This window comes from Lemur catta, chromosome 12 (assembly GCF_020740605.2).
Source record: "Lemur catta isolate mLemCat1 chromosome 12, mLemCat1.pri, whole genome shotgun sequence".
In the NCBI taxonomy this organism is placed as follows: domain Eukaryota; kingdom Metazoa; phylum Chordata; class Mammalia; order Primates; family Lemuridae; genus Lemur; species Lemur catta.
The window spans coordinates 89,925,250-89,950,819 of NC_059139.1; the positions used below are offsets into that span (position 1 = coordinate 89,925,250).

At 46.5% G+C, this 25,570-nt stretch overlaps 1 protein-coding gene across 3 annotated transcripts in view; it reads right to left on the reverse strand.

The window, feature by feature from the left end:
* Window positions 1–436: 436 nt before the first annotated feature.
* The window catches only part of MARCHF3 (membrane associated ring-CH-type finger 3), a 131,292-nt gene continuing 106,158 nt past the window's right edge, over window positions 437–25,570 (reverse strand). For all 3 annotated transcript variants that reach the window (XM_045566014.1, XM_045566015.1, XM_045566016.1), the window contains exons 4-5: window positions 7,401–7,610; window positions 437–1,353 (exon numbers count right to left, since the gene is read on the reverse strand). In XM_045566014.1, coding sequence (XP_045421970.1) covers window positions 1,195–1,353; window positions 7,401–7,610 — 369 coding nt within the window. In that variant the 3' untranslated portion in view covers window positions 437–1,194. The remainder of the gene's footprint in view (window positions 1,354–7,400; window positions 7,611–25,570) is intronic.

A 25,570-nucleotide genomic window follows, 5' to 3' on the forward strand; every position in this document is an offset into this window, starting at 1 on the left:
TTACGCTGCGACGGATAAAAGAGGACATGAAACCCTTAGTAAAAGTCTATTTCAGCCTGTGACAGAATTGGCTCACGGCTGGGGGAAGGCACTGTGTGGTGCTCCTTTTTTCTGAAAATCAGACAAAGGGGCCTTAGAATGAGTGCAGGGCTGCTAGGACAGGCTTTTTTTTTTTTTTTTTGCCACATCTACCTGTCAAGCTAAAACTTCAATAGAGCAATGGGAATGCTAATTGATATGCAAAACAGGTCTAGGGCTCCTAGAAATGTCTAATGATCCTCCAATTCATTAGGAAGGCAGAATTAAGACATGCACTAAATGAGATGGGAGAACACCAACCTTTTTGCTTTTCCTTACTTTTTTTTTCTTCTTAAAACCTACTTTGGGCAACTTCACAGGTTTTATGATTCAAAAAAGAATATTGCAATCAGTGGGGTTTGTCTTTCACACACTGGATATTTATTATTAGAAAATAGCTTCTATTGGCCGTCAGTACCAAACAAGTTGAAAGGAGCGTGCTTCTCCCCGTAACCTTTTTCTCCTTAATTATATTCAAATAAACAGCTCACCGTGTGGAGGGTTGCCACACCGTTTTCCCTTTAAAAACTAAATAGTTAAATGAAGTTTAGTACAAAACATCCTTCAAATATGACTTGTTCTGCAGTTGTTACGCTGTCTCCTTGAGTGAGGGATGTGAAAGAGATGAAAAAGACCACTCAAGCTATCAAATTAGCCCAAAGAATCCACAGTAGAAACCAGGAAACAAAAACTAATCCAAATAAAACCCATCCAAACCAAGAAACCAGTTTTTACGTTGGCTTTTTGATTTTGATTATCATCTAAGTTTAATATATATATATATATATGTTTGCAATAGTAATAAAAAAGGAAGAATTGAATTGCAACCTTCCTCATATGTTAAAGAGGTGTTCAGAAAATTCCATACAGTATCTGCTAAATAAACATGTTTGGCAGCTTAGCAAATATCATATGATTGCAGCATCCATGATTTGGAGTAAAACAGCATTTGCTTTCTTCTGGCAGAGGTCGTTGCTGGGGCCATGTGCCAACTTGGCTCTGGGTGGTCTCAGACCCACAGGCTTAAGGGGGGGCTCAGGGGTGGCTCAGCGCGCGGGCCAGTGCAGAAACTTCCAAACCCCAAACGAGTCGACCAGCCGCCCAACCACACGAACATCAAACAATTGTCTCCTTTGAGTTCCTCTTGACTGAATGGAGGCCCAGCAAGGACTGCTGGTTAGAAGGTACGTGGACAGACTTTGGAATGAGGAGAATCACTCTCTGATTGGTCCGACGCCATTCGTTGTACAATCGACAGTGGTACCGAAATGACACCTGCAGGTGGGAGAGGAAAAATAAGAGAAGGTGTTCGGGTAAGCAGGAATTGACAATCTGACAGCTTCAAAGAGCTGGCAGCACTACCTCAGGGCAAGAGCCCTGGGCACAGCCAGCTGAACGTGGGGACATTGGGCACCAACCAAAGAGCAGCCCGAGTGGGCACACATGTCCAGGGCTTGCACGGGTGGCTTGCTTTGTTCCTCTTCGTACTGGGTAAAAATCAGGATAGGAATAGGACAAGGAGGTTCTTTCTGAGTTTGGATTTATTTTCAGTCTAGTGGTGTTCCGGGCCCCAAAGCATCAGTTGTAAAGAAGGTTGACTGGAGGCAGAGGGACGGAGTGGCTGCAGAGGGCAGAGTGGCTGCAATGCCAGGCCTCCCAGAGCTGTGTGACCTGGGTAACGTGCCTGTCTGTTCCCAGGTTCCTCTCTGTTAAATGAGAGGGGTGCTAGGGCTTCATGTACCTTCCTGCAGGTTAGACACTGCACAACTCAAAGGACTGCATTCGTACTATGATACAAAGGATACCCTTTGCACAGTGCTGTGACAACTGGCACAACTGCTTGGTGGCCCTGATGGGTGATTTCTAATTGCCTCTAGCTCCAGCATTCTAGAGCGTCCCATAAGGAAAACAGCACAGGCACAAACTCCCCTGATAAGTCTTCTTGAGCCTTCGGCTCGGTGAGGCACGACTGCCATGGGTGCCCACAGAGCCTCGTGCCTACCTCGGTGTGGCACTGAGTGTCCTGCGCATCACTGTACGTGTCTCTCCCTCTGTACTAGAAACATCTTGGCAGCAGGACCTGTGTTGTGCTCGTCTTGGCATGTCCAGCACCTACCGCAGTGCCCGGCACTTAGGAAGCTGCTCAAGAGAGTTTGCTGAGTCAATGAATGAGTGAATAAATATCCTACTTTCTGATTGCAACCCTGCTCCAAACCAAAGCTGCTCCTAAATACAACATGACAGCATGAGCAGTGATGGTCAATTGTGCAGGAACGTGCTTGCTTTCTACGTAAATATAATGAATGACATGCTTAAAACTGTGGTTTGTTTTGGAGAAGACTAGCACGAAGCATCAATGGGCTGCCCAGGAAATTCGGTCTGTACTTTTTTGCAGATGTATAAGCTGCCTTTAAAATGGGAGTGGGCTCCAGTTTGAGTGCCTCCAGAGGACTGGGTAAGAGCTGAGTGACAAGTCACTCCAGACCCGGGGTATTTAACCGTCTAGGGTTGGGGGGTTGTGTTGATCCGGTGAGAGTCTGTGGTGGTCAGAAGGTGGGCTGACCTGGTGGTTTGAGCTCGGAGTGTCTGGAAGTAGAGGAGAGTACACGTGCCGGATCAGAATGGGCTTGTTAGTCTACATGGCAATATCATTAAATTCAAGGCCACTTGCTCAAATTTCTGAGGCCAGGAAGCAGATGCCACAGGCTGAGTGCCAGAGAGATTTGGGTATGAAAATACAAGCTTTTAAACTCACACAGATGTGCTTTTCTCCAAAACGCCCTGAACATGCCAGAGCGGATCAGTTTTGTTTTGTTTCAGCTTGATTCTCTTCTATCGGTTCTGCCCTGCTGCGTCGTGGTGCTACTAAGGAACGTGAGAGGCAGGCTGGGAAGCTGATGTTCAAGGCCAAGAACAGGAGATAGAAGGCAGACGAGCACTGGTGAAGAACCGTGGCAAGACAAGAAGCCTGGAATCTGGAAACATGTCAGGAAAGCTGGATTCGAATCACAAGACCCCTCGTCCACGACACAGAAGAGCTGTGCACACTTGGCGTTAGTAATCGCGAGTGGCTGTGGGCGCAGGCCACGGGTCCCGGCCGGGCATGCCGGGCTGGAATTTGCATCCTCTCCTTAGTGGCTGTGTGCATGGCTTGGAGAGGTCGCTGTCAGCAAACTTCAGTTTCCTTGTTGGTAAGGTGTGAATAGTGGTGTCTGAGATGCATGTAACACACCTAACAGAGCACAGAACGCACATCTTAGCGTTCTTGGCCTGTTATTTTACATGTGTTAAATGTGGGAAAGAAGGATAATTTCATGACACTCCTTCTTAGATGAGAGAGAGAGAGAGAGAGATTAGGCCATTTCCTTTGAGGCTTTGGTCTCAGTGTGGCCGGGGACCAGCAGCAGCCTGCACCGCCTGCGAGCTTGTTAGAGTACCGGGATTTGGGGCCCCACCCAGACCGAAAGCATCAGAGAGTGCGTTTAACAAGATCCCTGGCGGTTCGCAGGGGCATCCCAGCCCGAGAAGCGCTGCTTCAAGGAACACGGGGAGTCAACCACTTAGCAGGTCTCCCTGTTCCTTGGCTGGGAAATTAAAAAAAATCAGCCCACATGTGTAGACAAACAGATGAGATCTTATTATACATTAATCTATTTTAATTGCTGTTAATCATTGCAGTCTGCAGGCAAAGGCAACCAATCAGAAGCAAGCAGCGCGCGATGGGGCCCTGTCGGGGGGGACAGGCCGCCGAGACAGTGCGGGGGCGGCTGGGTCAGCGCTGCCTCCGCCTCCAGCTGCTCCGAGTCGCCCCAACCCGTCCCGACCCGCCCCGACCCGCACCGCAACGGGATAGGAACAAAACGGGCGGTGTAATTCAGAGAAATAAAAAGGCAGTGAAGAAAAAATAAACATACACCAAAAAGATGCTGTAACAATAATTTTGAGGTTTTTAAGGAGGGAGGAGGAAGAAAGAGTAAAGGGCCACTATTCTCAAAATACTACCCCTTCTGGGATGGGTTTCCTGAAGTTTATTCAGTTATTCATCTAAAGGATATTAACCAACCACGGGCAAGGGCTGTTGCACGAAGACTTGTGGTCACACGCCTGGCACAGGAGGGTCAGGGAATGTCAGCCTCCACCTGTCCCCATCAAGGAGGTGACTGCGGCTGGGCGAAGCCTTGCCGCGGAGTCACAGCAGGCTTTGGGAAATCCGACTACGTGCTTTTATTGTGCCCGTTCTCTTCTCTTCAGAAGTTATGGTGCGACTCACACCCGTTGACCGGCCCGGCTCTGGCAAGTGGCCTTTCCCCGCGATGGCCCGGCCCGCTGCCCTCTGGCCGCGCCGCGCACGGGGACCGGAGTGAGCCGCCCGGGGAGGCGCTGCGCGCTCAGGCTGCGGGGGCCGCCTGCGTCCAGGCCAGCCCGGGGCGGGCCCCGCTGGGACGGTGTTCTAGGGGAGGCTCCACCGTTGCAACGAGAATTTAAACAATCAAGCCACGGGGCTGGGAGCTGGCTTTTGAGGAACCGGGTCACGCGTTCACTCGGCTCTGCGCGACAGTGGCGGCGGGCGGACCCCCTGCACCGGGAGCCCCCGGCCTCGCGGCTCTGACCCGGGGCTAATACCAGGCCCGTTACGGGCCAGTGCTTCGTGCTTGACGTGGGCTCGGTTCTCGTTCTAGCTCTCTCTGTCTGTCCACGGCCTCCACACCATTTGTGACACGGACAGCGATGTTTCCGGGACACCTTCGCTCTGAGCTGTCCAGGTGGAGGTGGCTGAGGCCCGGCCTCCTGGTCCCAGGTGTGCTTCTGGAACGGCAGGTTCCAGAGGTCGGGGCCCCCCGAGTTTGAGCCGGCGCTGGGCCCCAAGGCCGCGTTGCCCGTGAGAACCTCCAAGGTGAGCGACGTGAGTGCCTGTCCCTCGTCACGGCCCCTCCAGGAGCTGCCCCTCTGAGGACGGCCCGGACGGCCGCGTGCGTGTTTGTCGCAGGCGTTTTCACAGCAGATCCTCCTTAGGCTTGGCGGCTTGTTTCCAGTGCGTTTCTGCCGCGGGCAGTTGCCAAGTGCCGTCAGCTTCTGAATTGCGGCTCTTGCCAGGGCTGCTCAGGACGGCATTTATCCGGGAGGCCTCATTCTGCATTCGGGAGCCTACGGGCCGCCGCCGCCCAGCCAAGGCAGAGAGACGCCTGCCTTCCCTCCCGCCACTCCGCATTTCGCAGACGGGCAGGCTGGAGGTTGGGGCAGCGGGAGGAGGCCGGGCCAGCGCTCTGCCAGGAGCTGGCATCTGTGCTCAGATGTTCTCCCGCTCAATCTTCCCGGGAACCCACTGACCCAGGGACTATCAACTATTTCCTCCACTTTCTGTATAAGAGGAAGGATACTGAGAGGGTAAGTGTCCTGTTTGAAGTTACACAGCTCTTAGGATGCTAAATCTTGGGTTTAACATGGGGCCTTTGGATTCTCCATGAACGCACTTTTTACCATGCAGCACTGCCTCTTGGACACGTTTCTAGATACTTCTAGAATGAAGTATATTATTATTCTCCTAAAAGAGCCTAGTCTAGGTACCTTTTCAACCTAAACATTTCTTTTGCCTGAGATGGGAGTTGAAACAGGGTCATAATCCATCTGTTTCTTGGTAGTCCTCTTTCTTTTCTCCCATTCGTCCCTCCCCTCCACTCCCCACCGGCCTGTCTTGTTAGCTAAGCATATACATTACAAAGCAGGTTTTCCAAAAGGCCTTAAATTGGTTTTGAAAGCCCAGCACTTAGGCTCCCCTCCACCCTTCCTTAAACATAGGAACTCTTCTAAGAAAAGTCATAGACTAGAAAACCTCTAAACATGGTAAAAACTTACACTGAACTATTATTTTCCAAAGTCCTTTTCCATGTGGTCTTTCACTTCCATCTCATCACCCTGGGGTGTCTGGCAGGACGGCCCGGCTCCTGCCTCCACGTCTCAGCTGAGGACACCGAAGCCCAGGGACATGAAATGACTTTCCCCAGGGTGGTGAAGCTGACAGGGCCACAGGGTGCTAGTTAGACTACTTAAGTTCTTTTTCCTACCCTTCTTCCATCACAATAGAAGCTTCTGGATGAGCTTCATTGCTTGATTCACAATGAATCAGAACACACTTTGGGAGCATAGACTTTTAAAGGAGGCAATAATGGTTTCACTCCGGGCTTCATTAGCCTGGGAACAGACTGTCCAAATTAACCAGAAGACTCAGGTAAGTTCTTAGCATTAGAACCCCCCCTATTTACCAAGGCTCAGGTCATACTCCTCTTACTGAGAAGGAAACGTGTCCCTTCCTGTCTAAACACTGTCCTCGGCGGGGAAGTACAGAGTTGGAAGAGCTATGTGATGAGTAAGAGGGACACGAACAGGGTCTGGGAGGCAGAGGAAGGGAGGAAGTGTGAGTGCTAGAAACAGCTTCCACAGGCTGAAACTGTGCTCCGGGAATGGAATGGTGCACTGTGGGCAGGAAATACATATTGAATAACAATGGGACGTGCTCAGATTAGGAGTGAGCGGGCACAGGAGAGGAATGCTAGGAAGCAGGGGCCCCAGCTTCTGAAAATGTTCACAGGACGGTGACGTCCTTCCCCGCAGCTCCCAGGGGGAAGCCTGCGAGAGATCCAATGCTGCACTTTGTGGGTGCTGCCAGCCGGCGCCCGAGCAGTCAACTTACTGCCTGAAGTTAAAAGAGCGAAAAAAAGAAATATTTAAAAATTCTTCCTCATGGACAGTGGGAACACTTATTGGGAAATGGCCTTTCTTTGGTGGCAGCATCTCAGCTAGATAAATTAGTGCTTTTATGGGCAGCAGAGTCAATATTCCGACACACGCAATAATCATCAGGCAAAGTGCAGCTCCGCGTCCAACAAAGACTTTAGGCTGTGTCAGAACGTAAGAAGAAAAACCAGCAGGATTCATGATGTGTGTGGTCAGTGACGGCAGCAGCAGCCGAGTGCATCGCTCAGGATATACGACAGTCCCACAAAAGCGAGAGACATAAACGGGAGGAAGAAAACGCCATGCCTTGTAGCAGATGGAGTCCTGGACCACTGGGGGACAGAAACGGCCAAGGTGTGCGTCTGTGACTGGGCTTTTTCTTTATTTGATCTGCCTTTCCTAGCAACACACACACACACACACACACACACACACACACAGAGTAATAAGCCAAATCACACTTCTGCCAGCATCTGAAGGTCTGTTTTCTACTGGGCAGGTGAGGTGTGCTGCAGACAAGAAACGCGTGTTCCAGCTGGGAGGCTGCCAGTTCCAGCCGGCCTGAACCCCCGGCCACAGGCCATACTTACTAGTGTCCAAAAGAGGTAAATAGTGAAGAGTGCGACAGTGAGTGCAATCAGTCCCACGGCTTCGAGCCGACTACTAAAGTGCAGGTGGTCCACGGCGCCCCGCAGGCACAGCCAGCCCGAGATGGTGGCCAGGGGCGTTATAAACAAGAAGCACACCATGTCTCCAAACAGAGTCCGCTTCTCATGCTGGGGGCCAGGGTTTCTGAGCCACTGCCAGGGAAAGGGAGACAGAGAAAAGCAAGGGAGAAGGTTAAATTCCACCGTGGAGTGAAGTTGTCTTTGCCTTCAGAATACGGGGGAGTCACTTCTGGTTTGTTCTGAGATAACAAGTAGCATTACGGGCTCATACCCTGCCCCCGCCCCCAGAAGAATGATGATTATGAACATAAGAACCATGATAATGTACAGTGTCCTTGCTGCAGATGACCTGCTTTTTGTGCAAATAGTTCAGTGGCTATTCTGAATCACAGTGATCCTATGCAGAAGGTAGACAGGCTGTCACCCCTGGAAGGTGATGAGGTGTCCAGTCAAATGGCCAAAGCCATCCAGGGTTTTCACCCTGGGAACGTGTGCCGGGAAGGGCTAACTCAGCAGGCTTGAGTTGCTCAAACCATACACATTCCCAAGAAAGGCCTGTTTTCAGGACTGGCTGTCGATGGGCTACTGAGGGATGAGCTCTAAGTCCTTGTATTAATAATATTCTGCCTGATAAGAGCATTTGGTATGTCTGAGGCCTTGGGCCAAAATGCCAGTTTGATCAGATAGATTATGCCAGCGATGTGAATTGTGATGAATGTCTTCTTTTGCCCTGGGGGGCTGGAGTCTGGGCAGCGAGGTCAGTCGTGCAGATGCTGCGCGCCTACGTGACTGACTCCAGGAAAATCCTGGTTACTACGGCTCAGGTGAGCTTCCCTGTTGGACGGTACTGTACCTGTTGTCAGAAATCGTTGCTGTAAAAATTAAGGATATTCGTGTGACTCCACTGGGAAAGGACACCTGGAAGTTTGTCCCGGGTTTCTCCTGAACTTTGCCCCCTGCACCTTACCCTTTGCCACTTTTAATCTGTACCCTTTTGCTGTAACAAACCATAACCACGGGTACAACAGCTTTTCTGAGTCCTGTGAGTCCTTCTAGTACATCATTGAGCCTGGGGGTGGTCTTGGGGACACCTGTCACAAAGTAAGTCTCACCTGACCCCATGAACTCAGTTAATGCCTCCTCCTTGGCTTTTAGGACCTGGAACCTCCTCACTTAGGACCACCTCAGATTGTGCTACCATCTTGACTGAACCAAGCCCCAAAGGATGGGGAAAACCTCATACTTGCTGAAAGGCTCAAGAAGAGAATTTCTACAGGATGGAAAACAGGGCTGTCGTCCTCCAACTTGGGTCACTGCTGAATGCCTGCTGAAATGTTTTCCATCATCCATTCTACAGTGGATTCCAGCATCAGCCAGTGCTTACGCACTGGTGTCAGTTCACACTGGCAATGAGGCCTGGTGGCTTTTCTTCAGATTAATATCTGAAACGCATCTCCAGGTAACTTGACATCCCCACCTCATTCCTCACTGTACCATGTAGTAACGACAGAGGCCAAGGAGTCTAGAGAAGAAGCAGGGTCAGACACAGATAATGGGGCTGGGGTGGGGACAGACACTGGCTGACTCTGTCTTTCACTTGTCCCCACCAACAAACAGGGGCCTAGCATCGTCTGTCCGTTGACACCTGCCCGGCAGCGCGGCGGGCTGGCCTGCCAACATGGGGTGTGGTGGAGACAGCCCGCGTGGCCAGGGCAGCAGCTCCCACAAAACCCTTGGTGGGAGGGAAGGACTGTCAGGGGGAGACAGAGCGGGTGTGGCTGTCTGGGACAGAAGAGGGAAGGCCATGCTCAAGGATGGAATAGAAAAGCTACTACAGGGCAGGCAAGTGGGGGAAAGAGCAGTGTAGGCCTGGCAAAACCTCGAGGAGTGAGCAGGAGAGCCAGGAGGGAGAAGGCACAGAGGAAAGTTTTCTGGCAGGTGCCCTTCCTCAAACGTTTGCTTCAGTCCCCAGCACAGCACCTTCCAGGGGGGACCCACCCTAAAAACAAGCTGGGATGCTGAACAAAGCCCATCTCAGCTCAAAAATGGACATGTTAATAAGTAAATATTAAAGGCTGGGTGCGGTGGCTCACGCCTGTAATCCTAGCCCAAGGCGGGAGGATCGCTCAAGGTCAGGAGTTCAAGACCAGCCTGAGCAAGAGTGAGACCCCGTCTCTACTAAAAATAGAAATTAGCTGGACAACTAAAAATATACAGAAAAAATTAGCCAGGCATGGTGGCGCATGCCTGTAGTCCCAGCTACACGGGAGGCTGAGGCAGAAGGATTGCTTGAGCCCAGGAGTTTGAGGTTGCTGTGAGCTAGGCTGATGCCACGGCACTCTAGCCCTGGCAACAGAGCAAGACTCTGTCTCAAAAAGAAGAAAAAAAAAAAATTAAAACAGATAATGGGGAGTTTACTTATCTGTAAATATAAATATAGCATAATATTTAATATAAATACCAAAATAGTCAAGTGCAGATGAGCTTAACCCTGCCATGTGTCATCATGCCACCTCAGATACCTCAAAGCTTCAAAGAAACGCAAAGAGCTCTTATTAATTAACATCTCGCCTAAATACTGGGCATATCACTATGAGGTGAGGAGTGGACACAGGGCACTTTTATCCCAATTTCAAAGGCTCAGCAAGGTTAAATGATGGCTCCAGGTGATGCAGAGGCTGGATGGAGAAGAGGATTATGATCTCTACTCTTATTCAGATGTGTTACTAGTGAAATATTTGAAAATTAAAATTGCAAGACATTCAAACATCCAGATTTTTAAACAATGGCGCCCAAATTTCAGCAACTCAATTCTCCTTGTAGTTTGGACTTTCCCTGGAAGCAGACAAGAAGTCCTTCCATTCTGGAACACATCTGCTATAGATGTGCACCAACACGCCGACCTCATTAGCTAAGACTTCCCTTCCTTTGTTTTTGCTTGCGAATTCTGGATACATTTTATTAAAACTATTTAGTACTTTACTTATCTGTGTGACCTCGGACATTACCCAATGAAATGACTCAGCTATGGGAAGACATAACCAGGAATCACTATTTATCTCTGTCCTGTGCAAAATATACATGCGAAGACAAACTAGGAACTATGATGCTTGCTCCCAGTTCTCTGTTTTCTAATTGTTCTTTGGTCTTCTGTATTCCTGAAATGTTTCTAGGCCATTTTATATGCCCATGATCACCCAATAACACACACTCTGTACCTTATTAATGCTTTTTTGGGGGGCGGTGCTCAGCTTACTCTTTGTTTTGTCTAGTTCTGGTCATACTTAAACATGGAGTTCTTTACATAGCTACTGTTATGTTAAAATGTGTATTTTCTTCAAAACCCCAAGTTACTTTTATCTCTTACACAGATGCAAGCCCGAGAGCAAGACCAGTGGCAATCATCTGTTGTCGAGAAAAAAAATTGCCCTTGGCCATGGGTGAGAGCTACTGAGTATCTGGGTACGTTGATATAGGATATTTATACAAGCAGAGAAAATCTGATGATAGCTTAAATTTCCAGCAAAATGGTATTGTCTAAATAAATCATGGAATTTATATCAAACAGAAATATCATATAGTAATTTCAAATGAAAAAGAACATTTTGTATTTATTGACATGACATACTGTTGAGCAAAAAAAAATTCTGGACAGAATGTACAGTATGATTTTGTACATGTCATGATCTGTTTATGCAGACATAGACATTTACGTTTACATAGACACAGACCAGAGGGTACCTGGAAAATAGTGGCTATTCTTGATGGTGGAATTTGGGTGGTTTAAAATTTTTTTGTATGTATTTTCTTGTTTTTCTAGAATGAATGTGGATTATTTTTGTTAAAAAATGTATATATAAAACTTGTGTATAAAACATACAGAGAGAGAGACACAGACATGCGCACAGAGTGAGAGAGGGACAATGAGGTAGCCGGCGGGGCAGTTGTCTAGCTAGTCACAGCAAACCAAGCAGCAGTGAGCTGCGGCCAGGGCAGGCTCAGTGTTAGAAGCTTGGAGGTTTTTATGTGTTATCTTGCTGAGGGCTCGCAACAGTCCTGTGCAGTCGTGCTCACAGTATCCTCGCTGCATAGGTGCAGACACCAGGGGGCAGGAGGACAGGTGGCAAGCAGGTACCATAGGAGAGATTCAAACCAGCCTCACTTTTTTGCTCCTTGCTTTCCATATTGATAGTTTCTTTTTGCACCAAATGGCATTTGCATATGTATGTGTGCATGTGTGTGTACACTAGGTTTTTGCAAATTTTCAGCTAGGTGGGACATAGTTAAGTCCTGCTGCTTTATTGGGTACATCTGGTAACTGAATGTTTTGTTGGCTGGCCAGGATGTTATTATCATGGTAGTTTTATAAAATTTTCTTAGGCTGTTGTTCTGTTCTATATTAATTCTTTTACCAAACCACAGTGAGGTCCAATTTCTGGGTGTTTAATCTCAGCTACATTATCATGCATTTTGGCTTAATCATAATAGACAAAAGGTTGATCTCCTCAATTACTGTTCTATTACATTTCTAGCTCTACTATGCCTTCTGCCTTTCTTAGCAGTTCTATTCATTATATACAGAGTGTTATCCCTATTCTGCAGTTGCACCCTCACCTCTCAAGCATTCAGCAAAGTGCAGGCAGAGGCAGAAGGCAGGCTTGTTTGTGTGCCGTCTTCCCATCGAGCTCCCCTTCACATCACTGGTGTCTGGCACCGTGGTAGGCGCCTAATGCTGAGGGAGTGACAACAGCTTATGTCTCCTCAGCCCTTACTATATGCCAAGCACTATCTTATTCGCTACATGTAATAATTCATTTACTACTCCTCAATAATCTTTGAAAGAGGCATCATTATTATCCCCACCACTTTATAGATACAGGAAAATGGGGCACAGTGAAGTTAAATAACTCGTCCAAGACTGGCCTTGGCTTTGGTCCATGTAGTCTGGCTCCAAAGACTGTGCTCCTAACGACGCTGCTCTATCCACATTCTTAGTAAGAAATGGGGTCAGAGAGGGGGAGGAGGAGGATCACACTTTAACTGTTCTTATCAGTACAAGAAGAAATATTTATTTACTGTGGTTCCCTGGGTGTGAGATACCAATTAATGTATCCTGTCATTTGTGAACAGCTTTTGCAGCTAAAATGCCATTCTTGAAGAGTCTTTAGTTGAACCTAGTCCTCAGCTTATACTTGGTGGTTAGGTGCATTTTGAAAACCAAGGTCAGTGATGAAGAATACCAATCTGCGGCATCTTTCCCCTGGTAGGCCCACCCATACGGCTGCCAGGGGCTCTGTGGGCAGCGCGGGGCACCCTTCCTACCTCTTGTTCTCTGGTTCCATCAGAAACATGCAGCAGACAGAGCTTACGCTGACGAACTGCCTATTTTTCTGCGGAGATCTCAGTCTAATCACTAACTTATTCCTGAACCATGAGGTTGACCTATTCTTGGAAATAAGTACAACAAGCAAGCAAACCAGAAACCCCGTGGTCACCAGCGCCATAGGGCCTGAGGCAGTAGAGGGAAGGCGGCAGCACCTGTCCCCAGTGGCGTGTGCCTCTCACTGGCTGTAAATGCACGTCTAAGGCGAGCCGGCACCAGTGGCTGCTTTCAGGGTGGGTTAACTGTGGGTGTGGATCTAATGACAGTGTCAATGTGTTAAATCCTTTACTGGTGCGGGGGCAAGGGCTGTGGAGCCACAGAACGTCGGGTTCTGTCTCCCAGGCTCTGAGTCAATCAGCTTAAATCCCCAAGGGAGACCGGACACGGTGCAGGTCAGTTTGTACTAGGACCAGATTGTACTCTGGGGGCTAATAGCTCTGATCGATTACAACCTCCCCCATGAATCTCCTTAATGAGAAACCATCACGAGAATGAAAGAAACTGATAGAAGGGAAACCGTAACAGATGTATGGAGCCAGAAGGAAAAAAAGAGAAGGCACGGTCTCAGTGTTCACTCACAGGGTTTATCTGTCCGAGTGTCTCCTGCTAACCTGACACGTGGCAGACTCATTAACCAAGCGCTTGCCTTTCTTGGGCTGGGTCTTATTCTGGAAGCTCCACACAGTCCACACTACATTGTCTCACTGGTCTGGGGAGCCCAGATGCTCCGGGGCAGTACTATGATCAGAAGGTAGGCGGCAGGTCCCTTGCATGACTGAAAACTGAAGGTGAAACCCGAAAACCATGCCTTTTAGTTAACTGGAAACAAAGCAGGGAACGAAAACAAACTCCCACCAGTGTCTTACAGCTCTGACTCCAAAGTCTGTCAGTGAGTTTCCAAGACGGCCGAAGTGGGACCGAAGGGAATTCTGACTCCAGGGGCCCTAAGGAGATGCTTGCTTCAGCTGTGCATGGAACCAGGCTTGCAGCAATGCCCCGTGAACAAGAACTTCACAGAGGGTTTGTTCGTGCCCTGGCCTCACTGCAAAGCTCTAGACATAGGCATTGAACAACTCACTCAACATCTCTTAGATGACTAAGAGGCGACTCAAACTTGATTTGTCCAAAACAAAACTCCTGATTAGCACATACCTCACAACCCTTTATTTCCCATCTTCTCTGTATCAGTAAGTGACAATACCATCCACCCTGTTACTCACATCCTGTTTCCCCTCTGTCTTTCCCCACACATCTAGCCCTTCGGTCGGTCCTGCCGGCACTACCTTCAACGTACATCCGGAGTCTGTCCATGTCTCTCTGCCCGCTGCTGCCCCCCCATCTGGGTCACCGCCATCTCCTACTTGGGAGGCAACAGCCTCCCTGCTTCCACTCTGGCCCCCTCCAGCCCAGTCCCGAAGCAACAGTCAGGGCGAACGTGTAGAAATACTAATCAGACCATGTTGCCGCTTTGCTCAAAATGCTCCAGTGGTCAGAATAAAGTCCAAACTCTCTACGTGGGACAAGGCCTGGCCTCATCCTCTCCCACCACTCTGGCCATGTCTCCTGCCATCTCTCTCCCTCCATTTTCAACTTTCACACGAGGCTGTCCCCGTATGGGGAACAGGCTTTGCCCATATTCTTCCCTGGCTGGCTTCTCATCACTTAGGTCTCAGTCCCAACGGCACCTTCACATTGGAAACACTCCTTGCACCTGTGAACACTACCCGGCTCTATTTTCTACGGAACACACGATGCTCTCTGAAATGACGCTGTTTCTTTAGTGGTCTGCTACCCCCTTCAATGAAAGCTCCATGATGACAGGGCTTCATTTTCGTCCTTCTCGTGTGCCTTGAGCTAAGAGCAGTGCTGGAACACAGTAGATGCTTAATGAAAATGAATGAATAAGCATGTGAGATGCCAGCAGCCCTGACCAGAAATGATTACAGTATTAGTTAGACTTGTTAAATTGATTGGAAAAGAGAAACTTCTTGTTGGTGTTTAAATAGCAAGTCAAATTCATTGCTTTTAGCCTTCGAGACTAGACATAGCATTTCTTATATGTTGCTCCTTTTTAGATTTCCAAGAGAAGTATCTGCACGTTGCTTTGTTGATGAAAAACCTGTAGTTTCTAGTCAAGCTTTTTTCCTAAGATGTAAATACCCATGGACTGCCATCTGTGTTCCCACAGGGTATGAAATAGAATGAGAAGTCCAGTAAATTAGTCAAGACCCTTTCTGTTTTAGCCACAATTATTATATTTTTTTCCTAGAAGAAAACCACCTTGAAATAGTTGAGAAAAGTACAATACCAAATGTCCATTTAAAACTTTTACAACTTCAGATCAACCAGAAAATATGTGCTGAGCGTCGAGGACGTGCTAGATGTTGCTGCTATCTGTCCCAGCTTGGACTGGGACATAAGGCTCGTGAGGTTAAGGTGCTTGTTCGAAGTCACATGGTGGAGGCGCCAGCGTTTGAAACTCCCAGCCTGATGCTCTTGCAGCACTTTCTTCCAGCGTGCTTTTGCACGGCATAGAACCTTGATCCTGATTTTTGCTCACTACCTCAATGAATAAAGTCGGAGAAGCAGCAACATGCAGGGCATGAAACACGGGCTTGGGCAGGGACGGGACACTTTGTCCAGCTGCCCCAAATGCTGAGTGACCTTTATCAAGTTCTTTCACCTCTCTAGAGGAGCCAAAGATGGGAGTTTCCCTCACTGAAGTGAGGACAGCATGGCTTTTTTTTTTTTTTTGAAACAGAATCTCGCTCTGTTGCCCAGGCTAGAGTGAGTGCTGTGGCGTCAGCCTAGCTCACAGCAACCTCAGACTCCTGGGCTTAAGCGATCCTCCTGCCTCAGCCTCCTGAGTACCTGGGACTACAGGCATGCACCACCACGCCTGGCTTATTTTTTCCATATATATTTTTATCTGTCCAGATCATTTCTTTCTATTTTTAGTAAAGATGGGGTCTCGCTCATGCTCAGGCTGGTCTTGAACTCCTGAGCTCAAACGATCCACCCTCCTTGGCCTCCCAGAGTGCTGGGATTACAGGCGTGAGCCACCGCGCCCGGCCTGGTATGGCTTTGAGAGAGTGGTGAAGGAGCCTCTCTAGTGACCAGAGTGACACTACAGAACTCTCACGTCCCCACGGTTGTTCAAAATGTCAGGCTCCACTCACGAGTGTACGCCTGACCCTTCAGGCCGATCTTCTGAGCGCCAGGCTTGTGTGCCCAGCTGCGTACTCGGTACCTCTCCGTTTGTGTCATAACCGTCTCGCATGTTACAAGGTTCACGATGGGACATGGAGTCGCCGTCCACCACCCCAACTCATCCACAAACCGATGCCTCTCTCAGGGTGGCCCACACCAGCATGTGGCAACACCAACACCTGGAGGCTCTTGTAAACAACCGCAGTACCACGCTTATTTCTCCCTTTCTTCGTCCCCCTGCCCTCTCCAACCAGTCTGTCAGCAAGTCCTGTCAGTTCTTCCAGGATACATCTTGAATATGTTCGCATCGTGCGCTTTCTGGCGCCACAGCTCTTTTCCAAAAGGTAAAAGATGGCTACCATGTAACAGCCTCCTCACTTTCTCACCCTTCCATCCCTGTCATCCTAGACTCCAGTCTCTACAAAGCAGCAAGATCATGCCACCTGTCTTGGTTAAAATCCCCAGCGGCTTCCCATCACACTCAGTCCCACACCTTATGGGACCCTGCATGGGTTAGCCCCGGTGTTTATACCCTGGAGTCCATGCGGAGGATTCATGGGGTCTATGCTTTTAGATGAAAAAAAAAATCATTATATTCACAACCTCTAATTGAAACATAATATTCCACTGAGTCATGCATAAAATCTCAATATTTTGTATCACATTACAACTGTAGTGATATCTTGCAATATCACTACTTCAAAGTTAGTTATTAGATCTACTATAAAATGTGTTAATGAAGAATTTACATTTTATATTACAGTTTTGCCCTTTGAATATTTTGATAGCTATATTTTAATATAATTGGCTTCCTTTGTATTACTATGGATTTTATCTTATGCAATTAAGAACACGATTCTGGGCCAGGTGCTCACACCTGTAATTCTAGCACTTTGGGAGACCAAGGCAGAAAGATTCCTTGAGTTCAGGAGTTCAAGACCAGCCTTGGCAATGTGGCAAGACCCCATCTCTACAAAATATAAAAAACTAGCTGGGTGTGGGGGCTCATGCCTGTAGTCCTAGCTACTCCGGAGGCTGAGGCAGGAGGATCACTTGAGCCCAGGAGTTTAAGGTTGCAGTGAGCTATGATTGTGCCACTGCACTCTAGCCTGCGCAACAGAGTGAGACCCTGTCTCTTTTTTCCAAAAACAAACAACCCACAAACAACATGATAAGATTCTGAGAAGGGATCCCATAGGCTTCAACACTGCCAGAGGGTCCACAGCAGAAAAGTTAAAATAGCTCAAATCTAGCTCCTTTGATCTCTCACACAATGCTCCTTGGCAGCGTTTCTTCCTGTTTCAGAAACATCAAACCAGTTCCTGCCTCGGAGCCCTCACAGTGGCCATTCCCTCTGCCCAGAACACTTGTACCACAGCTGGCTCCTCCTCATTTCCCCATGAGTATCACTTCACGAAGATGGGCCTTCGCAAACCACCATGCACGTACCCTCACCCCAGTCATTTTTTACAGCGACTTGTTTATTCCTTTACAACTGTTGTCACTATCAGAAATAATCTTGTTTACTTATTCACTTGTTCATTCTGTGCCTTCTTCCCCGGCAGGTAAGCTCTATGAGTACATGAGATTCTTCTATCCTGTCCACAGCTACGTGCTTTATCAAGCACAAATATTAGCTGAAGAAATTAATCCTTCCAAACCAGAGGATCACTTTGGGTAGAATTCAGATGAACATAACTGAAACACATATATACATATGACCATGCACTTGGGCTCTTCCCATCAAATACAGTAACTCTGGCCACAAGCGCACTCATAGCAGTGACTTGGCATTCACAGCTGTGATGTGGCTAAAGCTAAAGTCAGATTCAAGGACACCCTGGAGATTTCTGATGCTCCCTGGAAGACTTAGGCCAATAAGCCAATTAATGGGCTATATAGTGCTCCATAAATACTATATTTATGTCTGGGACATTATAATTTGCCTCTGATATTATTTAAACAAATGCAACACACACTCACACCAATGGTTTGAAATTTTCCAAAGATGAGATTAGCAGCATAGCAAGATTAGATGGCAAAATAATTTTATATTAATATATTCATATTCACTTTCAACTTCAGATAGAAGCAAAATGGGAATCATCTCTAACAATTTTAGAGCATCACTGGTAGAAGTGACCACAGCCAAATGGAGATTGCCTATCTGAAATATAAGAAGATACTGCAGAATTATGTGACATATGCGATCAATGTAAAGTCAGAAACAGGACAAGTGATGAACAACCAAGAGAGGATGGAAAGCAAGGAAATAGAACTTTCCAGAAGAAATTGACAAAATGCATGGTGCCAAAAGTAGAAACTATTCCCTTTGGGAACAATGGATTCATACTGCATAGTCTCTTATAAACACAGATAGCAGCTCCCTTCCCCGATCCTTCTTCATTTCTGCTCTTATTGGCCCTCGCCCCTCCAGGCTGCAAGGTTCCTGGTGCCTGGTTCCTGCTCTGCCACCTGCTGCTGGAGCCCAGGTCTCTGAACGTTTGAATAATTCCTTCCAGCAGAAGTACAGGAGCCCGGGGTAAAAGGTACCAGGGCAGTATACCAAGTAAAAGCCCCAACCAGAGCACTGGACAAAAGCTGAGAATATGATGAATAACATGAATAAAAAGAGTAAATTCCTGCTTCCAGAACTGAGGATATTTAGAGGAATAGAGAGGGAGAAATAAAATTCAAAACCAGGTGCTCAGAATGGGCCCCAGCTTACTAATCTGTGCCCCTCAGGGGCAGTGAGAACGCAAGTAAGGAAACTGCCCCCACAGAGTGTGCTGGAGGGGCCCAGCGAAGCCCGGCCCGTGTGAAACACGGGACAGAACTGACTTTCTCTCCACATGCTCCCAAGGTAAGCAAGCACGGGAACACCTTGAAAACGGGGAAAGTTTCTTTTGCATGAAAGGACCATGAGAATAGAGGAGCTTTTAGAGTCATGTCCCTACAGTCCGGCGCTTTGCTGCCCAGAAGGGCCCCAAATATTTAGGAGGGCTGGGCTGACCTTGCTGACACTAGGCACTTCCTAGCAACTAAAGGATTTGGAATCTTTCAAGGATCCACTTGAGGCAGTGGCTTAAGTTCATGAGCCATGGCGGTGGTGGTACCTCCTTATTTTTGTTCAAAATTCTCTGTTCTCTAATTTCAAAGGGAGCCCACCACCACTCAAGTAATTTGGAACGTGTTACGAATTCCATGTTCACATTGTCTAAGCTGTTCGTGATTTTCAAGAGTTCAGACATGGTCCTCATTAGCGTCCTCACATCTAGAGTAAAGAGTCTCTCACTTTCTGTCCAGCCATCTATTTTTACTGCTCCCTTGACTTTCTGGGTATCCTTCACTGGGTACGGTGCCCAGAACATCGGATTACCAGCTGAAGGCTCACCCGGTGTTACATGATGGGAGGGCAATGCTTTCTATTTTGACAGTATTGTTTTCCTTGATTATGCTCAATGCTTGTAGACCATTTTACCGCAAAATTCTGGTGTTGTATTCAGAGAAGACTTTCTTAAGAGGTAAGGGGCAACAGCTCAAATGACATGAGTCAGCAGCTCAAATGACATGGGACTGGAGTTTACAGAAGGGTAAGCAGGAGCGTGCTGGACGAACACAGTTGCTGTCTGTGGGAAAGCCCTGTTCCAACCGGGAGACACATACACATTTTTAGCTTGAGTGAGCCTCAGACATGTGACCCCAGATATCTCCATGGCAGAACCAAGCCAACCACGGAAGAACTCAAGTTAATAACTAGCCAGTCTCTACATATGTGCATGACTGAATACACCGGCTTTCCTTTTAAGACTAGCAAATCATATCCACTGTGGTGAATGTCCACTTTTCTGAAGGCTGATAAATTTAAGAATACGGGCAGGAGGATTTGATTGCCTTCTGAGGATCATCATTTTTCCTTAAGCCCTGACAAACATCACCCCCAAAATAAAAAATAAAAAAATCAACGTATGGCACAAAATGAGAGATAAAAAAAAAATTAACTCTATAGTTTTGAATAACATATGACAGTAGAATCAAGAAAGCAACCAAATTGAATTAATGGGCTTGAAGGAAGAAAAGGGCTTTTACTGAGCAAGGATGGCAAAAATTCAGATAATATAAAAAAAATCAATGTATAAATGATTTCCATAAAATAGAAGAGTAAAAATGAACAGGGTTTCATCATATGAACTGTGACAGGAAGAAAACCAAACTTAAATAAGGGACTAAGCCATTCACAACTCTGGGCCAGTTCCCTCATTTCTAGAACGGAGATGGTTAAACCCACAAATAGGAGAGTGCATAAGTGCCTAGAACAGTGGCACAGGGCAAGGCCTCAGGAAATGATAGCTAGTAGTAGAAGTAGTAGTGGTAGGATGCTGAGAAGGAATCAGACATAAAAAGTGTAAGTATGGTAAGAAAGGTAAAGATATACTTGCTGTAAAATCTGAGACTGGACCTTGCAAATATTATGCTAAGTGAAAGAAGCCAATTGCAAAGTACCACATACTGTAGGATTCCATTTATAGGAAATGTCCAGAATAGGCAAATCCATAGAGATTGGAAAATATTAATAGATTAGTGGCTGCCTAGGGCTTGGGGCCGGGGGCAGGGAGGGAAGATTGCAGAGTGAAGGCTGTGGTGTACAAGGTTAATTTTTGGGGTGATGAAATGTTCTAAAATTGTGCTGATGGTCATACAACTCTGTGAAAATACTAAATGCCACTGAGTTACACACTTTAAATGGTGAATTATATGGTATGTGAATTATATCTCAATAAAGCTGTTCAAAAAATCTGAAACCGGAAAACCCCTTGGTTAAAAAGAATCTGAAGTATCCTGGAGATTTCCCTAAAGAAACCCTACATCTTGCATAAATTCTCCTATACAGGTGTTTCTTTTTGCCTTGCCACATCTTCATCTAATAGGGTGATTTTTCAGATATGTATCAGGCATGTCTTACAAACAGTTGAAAATGTATATATTTGGATAAATGAATAACTTCTGGGTTTCAACATTAAAGTCAGATTTTAAGTAGATGAGCCAGTGTGTAGAGAAACAGTAGAGCCATTCATTACTTCCATCTCTCATGCCTTTTCTCCCATCATCTACTAGCAACATAACGCAAAGAGCAACGCTTCAGAAGTAGGTGACTTGTTAGGGAGGGCTGCATTATTTTGTAGGATGGTGAATATTTTCCCTTCATCTCCCAATTTCTGCTTTTACTGACTCTTCCCCAATATAAGTCCTTAAATGCCTACAAATTCTATTTTACAACTTTCCTGCTGCTCCTACATGCCAGCACTTCACATACGCTGTATGAGCCATTTTCCCTCCGAGCCCTAAAACACTTTCAACCTCACTATTTATTCCAACTTTCTGTTTCTAATAGCATCACTGGAGGTGAAGAAATGATAAAATAATGACTAGAAAATATTTCATTTTCTTCTTGTTATCTGGCCTCAATCTTCACAAACAGATCTTTACACATTTTCTTACGTGGCACATCTAAGAATTAAACCTGCTTTTTAATATTCCAAACTAAAAGCTTAAAAAGCTTTTTTCCCCCATCTCGTGTTATACAAGCACAACATAACTTTCTTCTTACATATCCATCACAGTGTAAATCTACTCCTCTAACTCTGCAACAATGGATTGCAAAGAAACAGTTTTATCCCCAACAATCTCACAGGGTTCCTATCTCTCGGAGAATGAAGGCGCACTACAGAAATACATGTTCCATGGAAAATGGAGGAGGAAGGCAAAGCCTGAAGACCCGACAGGGGTCTTTTCTTATCTTTCTCCAAATCTGCGGCACCTGTCAAAAACACTGAAGCAAAGCACTGAGGCAATGATACAAATAATTCAAGAGAAAAACCAGTATTTTCCTTCAAGGGTTGCAAAACGTGGTTTACCAGCCTGAATTATCTCAATGATAGTCTTAAAGAAATTTATCTCACAAGTGTGTACGGCCACAGCATGAGTGATTAACCTTCACGGCCATTCATGGCAGGAGGGAAAAGGCTCCTAACAATTTTGAGTTTACCAGGCTTTCTAATGACCTCTCTCCCTTAGGAGAAATCTCACAGGAAATTGGTGACACAATGAGTCAGTAAAATGAAAACTCAAATGCAGAGAAAGAATAACCACATGAGAAGAAAAAAGCCCCTTGGAAATGAGGAATGATTTTTCTGGCTTCTGATAGGGTGTTGTAGCCAAAAGCTTTGTTTCCCAACTAGACTAGAGCACAAAGAGACGCAGAGAGGAAATGCCACTCTGCGTCCCAGCACTCAATCTGGCACAGCTCAGGATTTTAATAGTCTTTATTTTTTAGAGCAGTTTTTGGTTCACAGCAAAATTGAGTGGAAAGTACAGAGAGTTCCCATATGTCCCTGTCTCCCCCCATTCAAACAGCCTCCCCTACAGCAATAGCCCCCAACAGAGGGGTACATGTGTCACAACGGATGAACCTACATCGACACATCATTGTCACCCAAAGTCCACAGCTAATATCAGTGTTAACTCTTGGTGTTGTATCTTCTGTGGGTTTAGACGAATATATGATGGCATGTATCTGCCATCATAGTACCACACAGAGTAGTTTTACTGCCCTAAAAATCCTCTGTGCTCCTCCTACTCATTCTTCCCTCCCTGCTAACAGCTCTGGATTTAATGCCAAGAGGAACCCGGAGCTTTAATCATAATTTTTTTCATCACCTCCTCACTGAAGTGCATCTAGTCTCTTGGAAAGGCTGGGTATGGGCAAAGAGGCCCCCTGCTGAGTGTGCACTGATGTGTATCGATGACCAAATGGAATAAAGTACTTTAGAGCCAGAAAGGAAGAAGCCAGGTATGATGGTTTGAATGTTTGTGTCCCCCAAAATTTCTGTATTGAAATCCTAACCCCCACGGTGGTAATATTAGAAGATGGGCCTTTGGGAGGTGACTGGGTCACGAGGGTGGAGGCCCCATGACTGAGATTAGTGCCCTGACAAAAGAGACTCCAGAGAGCTTGCTTCTCCCTGGTGGACGTGAGGACACGGCAGGAGGCCGGCAGTCTGCAACCCGGGAGAGGGCCCTCACGAGAACTGGACCCGGCCGGCACCCTGATCTTGGACTTTCCAGCCTCTGGCACCATGAGAAATACATTTCTGTTATTTATAGGCCACCCAGTTTATGGCATTTTGCCATAGCAACCTGAATGGACTAGGACACTAGGTACGGTGGAAAGAATGTGGACTTTGGAGCCAGAAGAACCTGGATTGTTTTCATGTCTTCTCCACTTCCTAGCCCTGAGGCTGAAAGTATTTCAGATCAGTGAAGAGTGACTTACTGTCTCTGAGTCACAGCTTGGGATAATACCTTTGTTATTATAGGGATCTGAGACATTGAAATAAGATGATTATATAAAGTATATATATAGTACGCAGTATTTTTCCCTTGCCTGGGAAATGAGTAAACATAATTTAAGAAGGAAAAAAACTTTGAGGTGTAAACATCTTAAAGATAAACATAGATGGACTCAAAATAAATTAATTAACGCCCTGGACTGGAGTCAAGATCCACGCCTATGCTGGAAATGGAGTTCTCGGCACACACAGGTGTAGCAGGGTGTTACGCGGTGAATAGACACCACCGGTCTCCCATTGCCCAACCGAAGCTACTTCTCCATTCTGCTCATTCATTCACAATTGATCATTAGGCAGCATTTAACTGTAATCATGTATTGCTCACACTATTTCTCAGCATTATTTATTTAAAGCTCTGTGTTCGTTCTTTGGAGTCAAAAGCCATTTGTTGACACTTAAAACTGAAGAGGCTTGTGGAGGGCTGGCAGAAGCCCTCAGCAGGGAGTGTTATGCATATTCTATAACTCTGCTTCTGAAATCTGCACCAGGCATTCTACAATTTATGTCTCCTCTCAGTTCAACCAGGTGCCTTGTACCTAGCACAGGGCAATTCCCGAGTTAATTATGCCTTGTTATTTCGGGCAGGACTTAGGAGAAAGATGATTACCAGCTATAGTCATTCAGTGACATTTCCCTTTTCCTCTCTCACTCCCCTTTACAAAGCTCTCCTGCCAGCAGCCCAGGGACACCTTCACCTCCACCATCACCCTAACACCCATGTAATAACTTCTAATTGTCTGCCTTTCAAAGAAGTGAACCCTTTGGCAGTCAGCATTTGCTGTACTGTTGGTTCTTACATTTGGACTTAGCTGAAAGGGTCCAGAATCTTTCAAGATTATGTCTCATTTTGTTGACTTCTCTTATTCTTGGCCCAGATGTGCTTAAGGAAAACCCGGCTGAATACCTAGGGATCAATTAGAGAAGATACAGCCATGTTCTCTCTGCCCCTAAGAAGGATGTGGCTCGCAAAATGCTAACACTTGTTAATTCTGCATAGTGGATACACACCTGTCTGTTATATCATTCTTTGTCCTCCTCTGTAATTTTTAGAATATAGCTTAAGATAAAAAAAAGCTATGTGAAACAATTCTCAGTGTTTTGCATCTTTGTGTCTCTGCACATAGAAGTCCTCAGACGGAGAGGCAAAGGGAACTGCTGTTCAGAATATGGATTCTCACGTGTTCCAACCCAGGTTCACTGTAAGGATCAGTGCAATTGAAATACTGGAACCTGGGTGTGTAATTCTTTTCGTGCATGGAACGGGAATTTCCCTCCAAATTAATCCTTCACCAGCAGCGGATGGGCTGTGCACACGGGCACTGAGCAGTGAGCTTGCTTCCATCTGGCACGGCCGTGTGAACACTTCGGTTGGCTTGCTTTTTTAATGAAGTGATTTTAATGAAGCAAGCTGTGAATTTAATAGATACCTTAAAACAGCTTCTTTGTAACTGAGCTTTAAGTAACGAAGCGACAGCCAAATTAGCCACCAAAATCAGAGGGAAATTCAACGCTGGACAACTGCAGGATCAAAGCTTGCTGGGGTGTGGCCATCAGACAAGTCGTCTCCACTGCTGGCACAAAGCATGGTGCCACACGAGTCTATGTGCAGGCATGGTGGCCTGATGGAAGGCCCACTCGGTGACCTTTTCGGAGGTCAAGAATGTTCTTGGCCAACACCAAAGCTTACTCAAGTGTGAGGCATTACAACCACTGATATCCTCACCACTGTCCGTGCTAGTACACTGTCTCTTAGAGGCTCATTTACCTTGTTATTTTGAATCAGCCACTTCAGCTCACTTATAATGTGGGGACAATAGGAAGTAGATAATAAGGTTCAATCTATAATACCCTGAAAGAAAGATGTTGGTAGAAAGAAATGTACATAGTATTAGAGAACTCTTTTAAAGGTGGGAGAAATCACCCAATCCCGGAATCCCAACTATAAATGTCAGGCAGGTAATGCAAGGTCATGAAGAGGGCTGGGTGGCTGTAAGCTAAAGGCAAAGCCTGGGGGAACTGGAGAGACCATGTCCCACCTAGAGGCATTCAAAGTACTCAGCTAAAAAAAAAGCACTGATCCAATATAACAC